This window comes from Bactrocera latifrons, unplaced genomic scaffold (genome assembly GCF_001853355.1).
Source record: "Bactrocera latifrons isolate USDA-ARS-PBARC rearing strain unplaced genomic scaffold, ASM185335v1 scaffold_28, whole genome shotgun sequence".
Classification (NCBI taxonomy): domain Eukaryota; kingdom Metazoa; phylum Arthropoda; class Insecta; order Diptera; family Tephritidae; genus Bactrocera; species Bactrocera latifrons.
The window spans coordinates 512,031-524,841 of NW_017536407.1; the positions used below are offsets into that span (position 1 = coordinate 512,031).

Sequence of the window (12,811 nt, forward strand, 5' to 3'; positions counted from 1 at the left end):
AGTTACAAATTTCCTATAGACTCAATTCAGAGGTTCACATCCAGGTATGTTTGTGTGCATAGTGCATATGTCAATTCCTTTTTCATTCATAGACCAAGCCCAACCAAGCGGGCAGAAATGCTGCCTAGTCTTTTGAGTGCAGATATTAAATTATGCAATTACTACAACACTTGACAGCGCGAAACAAGTCTTTATTAGAAGGTAGCCTGAATAGTAGCGCTAACGGCCGGAAAGGTCTCGAGGAGCATCAAGTGTGCTTGCGCGCACATAAAGCACTTGTACACGTGTGTGGGCAAATACAAACAATTGAATGCTCACAGCACAGAAAATCGATATAAAAACTAATGACAACTTTTTAGCGTGCGCCAATACTCAACCATACATACACATGTAAATAAATATAGAAAAAAAAATGAAAAAGAAAGTTAGTAAGGAAAATATTTTCAATTAGCACGAACATATCTTACTTTTATGAAACGGAAAGCGATGGAAATGAGAACCATTGATTGCAATGATTTAAATGAATGCACCCTATTATGCCAGCGCTGCGTATTTAGTTTATATAATAATTTGTTTATTATGTAAGCTTTAATAAGAATAAAAAATAAAAAAAAATGAATGCACACAACTGTGTATGTATGTATGTATGTGGTAGTGCGCTAAAACTTGCCAGCCAATTTGTCGTGTGGATTCTCGTTATTATCCTGCAAGGACTTTCTGAATTGGCTTGCTGCCAGTATTTCAATAAAAGTCCATTAAGGGAACGAAACTATAAATTCCGTTACAAATTAGTTCGGGGCGCTGAAAGACAGGAATCACTTGATAATATTTAATGAAAGAGCGTTTACATTTTTATCATTTATAGGCAATGTTGTGATTTTATATTTTAATGAGAAATATAGAAATGTACATATAACGGTATTTTTGTATATGATAAGTAAATCGATATGCAGGACACTCAACAGCGAAAACGGAAGAAGATTGATTGAAAGGTGTTTGTGTGAGAATATACATACATACATACTTTGTATGGTAAGGACACATGCCAAACCATCAAATTCTAACTATTGACTGTATACAGCTATTTTCTGCTATTAGTTTCTATTTTTTGGTTAACAAAAAAGTCAACTAACATACTCTATTGCCACTATTTGTTATCTTGAAATAAAAAAAAATTCTATTGAAAACTTGTCACAATTTACCATCGATTATATTGAATCCTTGATATTAGCTTTGCGTAAGAACATTTTTAAAATGCAACAGTGTGTGTTAGCGCCGAAAATACAAAATAAATTAAATGTAGAAAAGAAAAATGAATACAAGTTTAGACATTTGAAAATCTTAACAACACTTATTAGCAATTTATTTATTTATTTTTTTTTTTTTTGGAACTTGACACTTGCACCACGCCAAAACAGAAAATCAACTAAGTATGCACCTGAGATTTGTGCACCAAAAGCGCCAAACGCCAAGATGGCACAATCAAAGGAATGTCTGGAATTGCTGAAACACTCATTTTGTGAGTGGTATTTTGTGCTTCTTCTCACCACTTTCGCTCTCTCTTTCTTTCTATATATGTATATACAAACATATTACAATTTTCCAAAGCTTGTGGGTTTACGTTTTTGAAAATATCAACAAAACTAGGACCCTTAAAAATATTGCACAGACTTTTGAGCGCACAGAGCTGAAAAACTGAGAGAGAAAATGTGAGAGATGAGCACCCAACTTGGTGGTGGCAAACTCTTCGGATTTCACCGGAAGTAACAACACAGCAGTGTGAGTATTATTTCTATCCAGTTGAAGTTCCATGTTTACAAACAGATAATAAATTTGTTGTGCTTGTTTTTTCTTTTCTTTTAAAGCATATGGTAAGGGGTGGTGTGGCCATAGGGAGTTTTGTCATTTATTCGGCTTCTACTGAAGCTTTATTAAAGAAGCTATAGCTATGAAACTTGTTGTTTTGGACAAGGTGATGTAAGAACAGCTGCTACTTATAGAAAAAATTCTATGGAACCTACAGTCATTTACAAAAGTATATAAATATTATATAACATCTACAACTTTTGAGAAATAGTATTTCAGATTGTATATTTTCCATGTTTAAAATTCCTACACCTACTACAGGAAGGTCGTTTCCCGCTCCTTGAATCCAAATAATAAAGGAAATATTCTATGATTTCAAATAACAGCCATTTTCGATTCAGTACTTCTCTTCTTGTTAGCTTGAGTTCTTCTCTCTTATCAGAAAATCATTAAAGTGGTATAACTGCTACATTTATTTGATTATACCAGTTTATGTGAGTTATACCAGTTGCTTGTTCGATACGCTACTCTCCAAAGTTAAACGAATTGAAGGTAAACGATATTTGATGATCATTGATTCGGATTGTTAATTCGAGTTCTGTTCTCATTAGAGAATCATTAAAGTGGTATAACTACTTTATTTGATTATACCAGTTTATGTGACCTGTACTAGCTTTTTCTCCGAGACACTACTTTCAATTTAATAATAGCTCTTTATAATATTTTTACCAGTTCTTTGTTCGAAACTACTACTACTACTTTTTATTTAATTATGCGAGTTTATGTGACATATACCAGTTACTTGTTGGATACGCTTCTCTCACAGTTTAATGAACTGAAGTTAAATGATTTTAATTGGAAATGTGAAATCTCGTAGATGGCAAAGACATTTAAATGGTTTAATATTTCCGACATTTACCGGTACATTTTGTACTAGAAAAAACTAAACAAATCAGAAGCGGGAAACGTGGAGATGGTATATTGAAGGGATTTCATGGGTTGACAGGTTTCAATAAATCTACTTTTTATTATCTTATTACGTACTACAATACCTCTAGAGTATAGTCCTAAATTTTCAAGTTGATTCGGGAAGTGGTTTCGTAGAAACAGCAGTCTTTAAACGAGTTTTTCTCGAAACTGTGTTTTTGAAGTCGGTTGGCCAGAGAACTACTCAACCGATCTTTATGAAATTTTACACAGATCTTTGAGATACAAGTCTTAAAGACTTGGACGAAGGATTTTTTTCGATTACAACTATTTGAAAAACACTGACACTTTAATTTTTTTTTATTTTTTTTTGTAAAAATGTCTGCCAAAATTTTTTTCACTTAGACGATCCTCTACGGAGTTATTCTTGCAACGCGGGTGCATCTTTTTTCCGAGGGGTCATCGGAAATGGCATTAAAAAGGCCGAGTTTAAAATAATGCTTGTAAATATAAAAAATGCTAATAAACTATTTAATTTTTTATATGAGAAAAAATTATTGAAAAAAGGCTGTTTACCCGAGGAAATTCATGTAACCCCTTAAATTGTGTAAATATGCAAATTAGATACTTTGGCCTTTTTTTCTACATATTTATTAAATTAACAAAAATAACTAAATTTATAAATAAAAACTAAATAAATTTCTTTTTTTTTTCAAAACTGTTGTACATATGTATATGTTAGATATACGAATATTAATTGTATACACTGTTATCTTATATTGGTATTGGTTTAGAGTTCGTAGAATGTAAAAACGAAAACGATGTTAAATACAACTCTGAGAGGTCGTTAAGCTCTAAGGAGTTCACACACAAATAACTAAATATTATTAAATATCAACAAAGCTACTAACAAACAGCACAAGCCGAATTTTCTCTCAAAACACATTCACCTGTGACCTAAAAAAAAAACGAGGAGTACTGTCAATTTCATATCTAGTATTACCCTAGCCAAACTATTTTTTTTAGCGTATTTAGCGAGTATTTTACAACCATATGGCAAAATTAAAACTGTTTACGTATATATAATGCCGCCTCTGTAAGCGAGCGTAGGTTAGAATAGTATATGCGCTTACAAAATCTTTCGACACTGGTGTCAGAAAATCAATAGAACTCGTAACTCCCAATCGCATAACGTATCCTTTTCCAAGCTAGTTAAGCGCATTTAAATGATTTGCAAATAAATTTGTTTTTAAGGCAAGAAACGCAAAATATTTTAATTAAACTGAAAGCTATTCACTCACCATTCTCTGCATATCCCGGTCAATCCTGCGTTGCTCGCCAACATCATCGCCTTTGTACATTATGTCATTGCTTTGCATAAAACCATTTGGGACGGCACAATTTTCACCACCACCATTCGTCTGTGGCTCATGCTGCGTATCCACATGATCCACTACTGCAGTGCCATTAACTGCTGCCTCAGTGCCTGCGCCAGAGTCAACAAATGAGCCGCCTCCAGTGCCTTGATCCTTGATTGCATCCGTTTTGACCGATTTTTGTTGCGAATTATAATTGTAATTTAGGTAACTGCGACGCAGCGATTGCGAACGCGTCAGATTGCCAACTGTGACAGCGGGTGTTTGCGTGGACATCGCCGAACCAAACAAAAGTGTGGCCTTGCGACGCATTGCCGTTGCCGTCGCTGCTGCTGCTGCACCCCCAAGCGAACCGGCTGCCTGTGTGGCGCGGCGTTCGTATAATTGTTTTTGTTGTTGAAGTTGGTGTGGTTCAAGCATTCCTGTTAGTGGGTGGTTGTAGCGGCTGGCCGTAGCGCTCGGCATATTGCTCAGGTGGCGCGTGCTACGTTCCATTTCCACATAATGCTCAGTGCTGTTTAATAGATTTGACTTTGAGCCGCGCATGCGTAATGAAGCGGAACGGCGTAGTGGATCGGTTGAGTGCAATAACTGTTTCAATTCTTTGCCATGTGAGTGCTGTGACGAATGCTGCTGCTGTTGTTGTTGTTGCGGTTGCTGTAAGTGTGGTATTTTACTCGTGTTCGTAGTGAGTTGTGTTGTTGTTGCCCCTGAAGGCAGCTGCTTGGTTGCTACATCACTCACGGCAGCCACTACAATGCTAGTTGTACTTGGTGCTGATGTTGTTGTACCATTTGTTGCTACAGCCGTCATTGCATTAGTTTCTTTCACAATATCGGTTATTGGGTTATTGTTACTTATCACCGCTTGCTTTGCCGCCGCCTCCGCCATCATCTCGCTCACGCCCCCTCCCGCGTCGGTCGTCGTTATTGCAACACATGACGTTTCGACCAGCGTCGTGGCTGTCGCTGTCGCTGTCGTTGCCGTTGACAATGATGTCATTGATTTGTCACGTCACTGCAACTGTAAAAGATGATAGTAGTTAGTTGTGTATGTAGTTATAAGTATTTGTGTGAGAGATTCAGTTGCATGTCATTTAAAGCAACATGCAGTGGAAAGCGTCAGAGTAAAGCCGAGCTAGTGCAATTGGCGCAACAGCATAAAAGCATGATTAATTAACTTAATTATTATGAAAAGCAAAAAAATTGGCTGTCGGCATCATTTGGCGTTTCTCAGGTCCAGCTAATTAAAACTTTCATTTACGGCGGCTGAAAAAGCAACAACAAGTGCAGTGAATGTCTGTTTCATGTTTGAAAACAATTTATTTATTTTTTTCTTGTAATAACTTCACTTCTGATTTTCCTTTCCTTTCGCAAACCATTTGCTTGTCTATACACCACTAATACGGCTTATTAGATGCTAAATTGTGCGATTTGCTATAAATTAATGTGGAGTAATGAACAAGCAATACGGCAATTAATGCCACATAAAAAAATATATAAATGAAGGCACTTTAAATAAGAAAAATTTAACTAAAATAAAATATATTAATTTTTATAGTTTGAATTCAGATTCCAAAGATTACAAAGGCTTCATTCGGTTTTCAGCAGTTGAATTTCTCGAAAATCTTTCTACTCATCGGGCGAACCGAGTTTATAAGATATTTTTTTCTAGATTGGTGAAACATTTCTTATCCTACATAGTGTGAAGATTCATGTCCATAAGTCATTTGGTGTGTATTTGGCAGCTGTTTCTTTACGATGCAAAATGTTTGCCTAGCGATCCATCAATCCGATGAATCATTAGAATATTTGAGAAATTCAGAATCAATATTCAGGAAAAAATTTATTATTTTCATACAAAACAATTGTCCAAGTCTTTAAAGAATTACATAAATTCATATGTTTTTCTTGAAATGTTCAACGTTGACAATACCAACATAATTTTGACCAATAAGTACACAGAAATTTTAAATATAATGGGGAATGTTTATTATCAATCGAAAAAACATTTTTTGACCCTTATTTTTTGAACATTATCTCTTTCAAATGTTGATCACGGCTACGTATCCATTCGAGCATTCGAGCATTTCGACTGTTTTGTTTTGCTCCAAGATTGAATCGAAGCGACATTGTCATAGACTTTAAACTTTACATATCCCTACAGGAAAGAGTCAAACGGTATAATATTACACGATCTTAGTGACCAATAGACCGTGAATTTATCTGTTCACCGAAGTGTTCTCTCAATAAATCCATTGATTGATGTAATGTGTGAGCAATGGCACAATCTTGTTGAAACTAAATGTCACCAAGATCACGAACTTCAATTTCAGGCATCAAATAGTCGGTTATTATAGCACGGTCGCCATTGAGGCAATTTTGCTAACACATTGAATCAGAAATTTAGCTTAAAAAGGTCAGATTTTCTTGGACCTTTTCAAGAGCCTATAGAGAGGAGAAATGTTTAGGCGAAATTCTTTCCATGAGGAAATGCGAAACAATACTGAACAAAAATAACATGGGAGCTTGACACGACTCACGCGTTATCTGTCAAAAATGACTATTGAAAAATGTACCTCTACTTGGATCACCTGTTAATATATAAAACATTTTATAACGTTTTCCAGTTCCTTGATCTAAACTTTTTAGTCTGAGGAAATTGTTACAAATGAATTATTCGAAACATTCTAGTCATAAGTTTTTTCCATCTTTCTGATAAAGCTCGAACACCATTACGTTAAATCTCTTTATCGTCTGAAGCTTTTTAAGAATCAAGCCATTTTTCGTGGTCTTGTGAGTGGAACTGCTTTTGAGCCAAGTCATGTGCCATGCAACGGAACAAATAATAATCGAATGGTGCAATATGGCGGGTGAAGTAGAACTTCCCATTTAAGCGTTTCCAGGTTGGTTTTTGGCAGGTTTTTCTTCTTCATGTCTCTACTGATATTGGAGTCATAAAGAATTCAAGTTCTTTGTTTCGCTTTGATATGGCTTGTTGCGAGACTCCCAATGCTGAAGCAATGTTCGTTTGAATCCTCACGAGCAACGTCTCCAATTCACCGTCTTTATACAGGTGGACGATCGTTAATATCGTAACCGGTGTTTTTGAAGCGATGAAACCAATCAAAGCATGTTTTTTTCATTTGAGGTAGCACCTTTGTAAACTTTTTGGAGTTCCTGATGTGCTTCAGCCACTGATTTCTTTGACTGAAAGAATAAAATCAGCACTTCTCACAAATGACAACTATTTGGAAAAAATCGAACATATTCGCTCAATCCAAAATTACATGACACATACACAAAGGCACTAAAATGGAAATGCTTTTTCAAATGTCTAACGTATGTACCCTTTTGAGTATATCAAAATCGATCACTATTAGCTGCTGGAGCCGCCTATTGACAAACAGTGTAACTTAGTTGGGCACCTAATAGCTACATAAATTTAATAATTATAAATTTCTTCACGCCATCCAACGACATCTCATTTACATTTTAATCATTTATTTAAAAAAAAAAAAAGAGATAAATAATTTCACACAACCGATTGCATTCTTTACACCGTGGTCGTAAAACAAGTAATTAGACTGCTTTTTAAAAAAACGACAAGAAAAAACGTTAACTTCAGCTGCACCGAAGCTGTAATACCCTACATAGCGGCTTTTCTCACAGCGTAAAAGGGTATACAAATGTCTCTCTGTCTGAATTTGGTGGTTCAGTTTGTATTGTAGCTTTGCGCTACAGTGGTTCGATCTGAGCAATTTGTTCGGAGATTGTACTATTGCTATGGACAATAATCTGTGCCAAATTTCATGAAGACATATTGTCAACTAAAAAAGTTTTTCAGGTAAGAATTTGACTTTGATGGGTTAGTTAGCAGGGTGTTGCTATAGCAGTACAATATCGGCGGTTATGAATTATGGGGTTACGGGTTTTAAAAAAGCCGATTTTATAATTTCCTTATTAAATTCTACAACACCTCTAAAATATTGTGCTAAATTTTCAAGTTGATCCGAGTAATAGTTTCGGAGATACAGTCTTGAGAACTTGTGCGCTCGAAGCTAGCTAAGTACGCCGTCTTTAGTTCTCATAACTGTGTTTTGAAGTCGGTTGGAAAGATTTCTCGAGAACTCCTCAACCGATCTTCATGAAATATTTCACAGGAGGTACAATTCTTAACGATTTGAATAAAGGATTTCAGCTATTAGTAAAATAAAATGACGGGAAATTTTCACAGAAATATTAATTCTTTTGTAAGAAAGTCTGCCAAAAATCCAATTTTCAGTGTTTTTTTTCGTTCAAGTTCTAAGTAAAGGTTTTAACTAAAACACATATTTTTTCATTTTTAGATGATGCTGTAAGGAGTTATCTGGCACATTCTTTTTCCAAGGGGTCATCAGAAATGGCGTCGCGATGGTCGAATTTAAAATATTTTTTCCAAAGAAGGATCAGGTCAGGTTCTTTGTAAATAGTGTATGTTTGTTTCAATAAAAAATTCTAATAAAATATTGAATTTTTTAAATGAGAAAAAATTTGTTGAAAGAGGCTGTTTTTTACCCGAGGAAAGGTGAAGCTTCTGGGGGAAGTAGGGCGTGTGCAAAAGCTGATAACTCAAAAACTGAGGTAATAATTAGCTTAAATACAGACATGCGGCATGTTACAAACTTCATGGCTAAAAGAGTATTAATCGCAGTAAAATAATATGGAATTTCTTTAATACAGGAAATAAAAAAAAAAACAACTAATTAAGTAATAAGCAAATAAACTGGTCGAATTAGCGCATAGAGAATTATAAACACACTTCGCCGTTTTTGAAACACTATGCAGTTGCACAACCAATCATGCTGCATATGTACATACATGGTGGTATATTTGTTAACGCATGAACGGTTTTCTTTCAATTTAGAAAATGCATATACCATGAGTATAAATCAGCGGTTCAAACAAGTATTTGCTACCAATAAATTTGCGCAAACACGCACGTAAATTCATCAACTGGCTTTGTTACATATTTACAATCGCTTTTGTTGTTGTTGTTTTTTCTTAATTTATAGCGAAAAATTTATTAAAATTCCAATTAATTGCCTTGCTTATTTGAAAAGTGAAAATTCGAGACAGCCAATAAACTGGAACACAGCGGTTTACCACGCACAAGTGAATAAACGCAGTAAATATTTATATATTTAATATGTGTGTGTATTGTATATATATATGCAGACAATTTTTAACTCATAATATTAGAGTAATCGTAGTAAATAAATCATACTTAAGAGCGGGCAGACGATGAAGCGAGATTTTAAGCAAACAAAGCCACGCTTTTCTCCACACTTTTGTGCAAATTAGAGTTAATTGCAGTTAAGCGCTGCAATGAGCTTACACACTTGCCACAACATAGCTATAAAATGTAAATACATAAATATATATGTATATTATATACAAAAATATTTTCTTTTCAACAATTTCGCTCGTGTTGCATCTAAATTGTGCACATAAAATCGTATTGGACGAGAAATGTGGCAACCGCATACCAACCGAGTGGTCGAAGAAAAATTAAGCAGTTAACTGCTGTGCGCTAATATATTATATTTTATTGTATACTATATATCTTAGATACTCATATACATACATATGTACTTATATATAGACATATAATATTAGCTGTGTAACAATGGATTGTACGTGTTGTGGCAACAAAGTGTGCAATAAGTAGCATAGTACAAGCTGAAGATGTCGAAAGATTTTCATAACCACAACAACACAGCGGAATCAGCACACTTTGCGGTACATTTTGACGTTCACACCGTTTGTGCTGTGTTGAAGAGTAACGAAAGAGCAACAGCAAAAAAATACATTGAGAAAAACAATGCAAAGTAAATAGTGGTAAAAGCCGTTAAACTAAAAGCTGCAAGACCGGAAGCTACAGCGCAAAAACACACTTGAACTTCCTGCATAATGTTCATGTGTTAATGTGGCTGTTTTCGCGCTTTTGCTACCACTCACACACATGCATAAATCAATGGTAGTTTTCAATAATGCAATTAATGGATAGTCCAACTTTCCTTGTATAATATATAAACATATACATATGTATGTATGCATGTATATATCGTATAGTATATAAAATGAAAATATTTAGGTTGAGTGAATAGCACAAAGAGTTAGAAACAGTGAGTTCATGAGTTAATTATTGGCTCATTTAGTTCAGGGCATTTAGTTAAAATATCACTTATTTATTAATACTAAAATTATTTTAAAAATAAAAAACACAAAAGTAATAGCTCTTTAACTAATTATGGGTTATTATTTAATGAGTTCACTTTGTTAATGTATATACATACATATATTAAGTATAGCTTCAACATATTATAATTTATTTCGAAAATTTAATTATAATTTAAGTAAAAAATCATAATTTAATATAATAATTGTTTTTAGATTATACTGTAATATAAATAGTACAATTAATTATGCACACATTTTTCCCCACGCCCTAAAATTGCAGTTGAAAATATTTTTAAGGAGTGTTACCACATCTTTACAAGATTTAACTTAATAAACCAATAACTGTATTACTAAGATAAAAATATTTTCTATTTTTAACAATTCTAAACAACATAAGAATATATTTGGAAAAGGTTGCCACATGATCGAATTTTTATTTTATATTTTGTAAAAACTTTTTAGTAAATTAAATTATAAATTGGAATATTAAAATATATTTAAGCAAATAGGCTTAAAAAGCTTGGAATTGAAAATATTTTAGAGAAGGGCTGCCACACGGTTGAAGCTATTTAATCTAATGAATTGATAGATTGGAATATTATATGTAATATATTTGAACAAATAAGTTAAAGAAAACTTACAGTATTTTTGAAAAAGATGTGGCAGCCCTTCAAAACTGTTTAGTTAATTAAATTGATAAATTGGAATATTATAATATATTTAAGTAAATACGCTTAAAAAGCTTACAATTGAAAATATTTTAGAGAAGGGTTGTCACATGGTTGCATCTACATATGTACGTATTTAATATAATAACTTAATAGATTTAAATATTATATGTAAATATTAAAAAAGAAAATAATTTTGAAAAGGCTTACAAATGAAAACAAATTTGAAAAAAGTGTGGCAACTCTTAAAATTTTTTTAAACAATTGAACTGATAAATTGGAATATTACAATGTATTTAAGTAAATCAATTTAAAAAATTTTACAATTGAAAATATTTTTAAAAGGGTTGTCAGATGTTTCAAATGTTTTAAACAATGAAATCGATCAATTGAATATGAAAGAAAATATATTCCAACATATTTATGCCAAAGATATTTTTTATATTTAAAAAATAGATCTAAAAAAGCTGGCGGTTCAAAATATTTTTTAAAAGGGTTGCCACATGTTTCAATTTTTTAATAGATTAATTGATGCTTTTGTTAACTCGGCTATAATCGCGTAAACCGTGTCTACGCCAATTAAGAAGAAGAGATTGATCAATTAAAAAATAGTAACATATAGGATAATTCAACATCAACAATTTTATAAAACAGTACATGAAATTCCAAAAAAAATTTACGCTGAACAAAGAAATCTAAAAGGGGAAAAACTACCCAAAAATGCGCACCCATAATATTGTAGAGGAATTGCGTTTTATTGAATATAAACTTTTGTGAGGAACGCACCTAAAAAGAGCACACAGATGGAAACTTACAAATGTTTTTATTTAATAGTATCTATGTAAGTGCTAAAAAAGTAATTGCGTATATATGTATGTATGTACATATGTACAATATAAGATAAGCCGTTTATCTCCAAGTGAGCTCATATTACGTTTTATAGACAATTGATAATCACCTTAAACCAAAAAAATATTAACTATTTGAAATATCGATCTGAAATTTGACACACGTTATTTTCTTCCTAAAAACCTTAACTCATTTGTCGAAACCGTCGATATCGAATCACTATCGGATACAGCTGCCACACAAACCGGTCGATCAAAATTATGAAAGCTATGACAAGCCTTTATTATTTGACAAGATATTTTCACGAAAACCGACACTATTTATTATTTAAAATAAAAGTACATTATTCTAACAAAAATTAGGTCCACCACAATAAATATGCTGCAACAAGCTGCAAGCCAAATAAATGCAATTTTTATGCATCCATCACACATTCTGTTAATTATTTACATGAATCTTGAATCACTCATTTGTATCATTGCATTTATTAACCTTTTGACTTTAGTGGCACGTTGGTGTAGTAAAAATATTACAAATTATTGTTTTTGCTGTTTTTTCTGATAGAAACAGGAGCTTCACCGCTTTTCGCGACGAAATTACATGCTTGTTATAAAATTACAACTTGAGCCCATTGCGAATAAAAATTTAATACACGACTAGCTTTTTAGACCACGATACTACTGATCGTCTGCGGCGGACGGCAATTTATTGTTCCCATAGCACAGCGCTATCGTTGTCACAGTTTCGTATGTTTTGCGGTTTTTTAATATTTTTAAAAGCTCAATTAAATCATTCACCTCTCCGTGAAGTGTTGTATAGACGCGTTTTCTAAGCATGTGTTTGTGCATTAGGGTGAGCCAACAATTTTTGAGGCGTGAAATATTTATATGACAGCATTTTATATATTATTTTTTGGAAATGTGAAATATGAGTATTATAAAAAATAATTAAAGTGACACATTTA

At 33.2% G+C, this 12,811-nt stretch overlaps 1 protein-coding gene across 6 annotated transcripts in view; it reads right to left on the reverse strand.

The window, feature by feature from the left end:
• Window positions 1-12,811, reverse strand: part of LOC108970062 — a 47,740-nt gene that overhangs the window by 14,160 nt on the left and 20,769 nt on the right. For 3 of the 6 annotated variants that reach the window (XM_018935181.1, XM_018935176.1, XM_018935175.1), the window contains 2 exons: window positions 4,035-5,132; window positions 3,867-3,941 (listed from right to left, as the gene is read on the reverse strand). In XM_018935181.1, the coding sequence (XP_018790726.1) occupies window positions 3,867-3,941; window positions 4,035-5,111 (1,152 nt within the window). In that variant the 5' untranslated portion in view covers window positions 5,112-5,132. Of the gene's footprint in view, window positions 1-3,866; window positions 3,942-4,034; window positions 5,133-12,339; window positions 12,545-12,811 lie in introns of those variants that run through there. The other 3 variants (XM_018935177.1, XM_018935178.1, XM_018935179.1) reach the window with 3 other exon arrangements.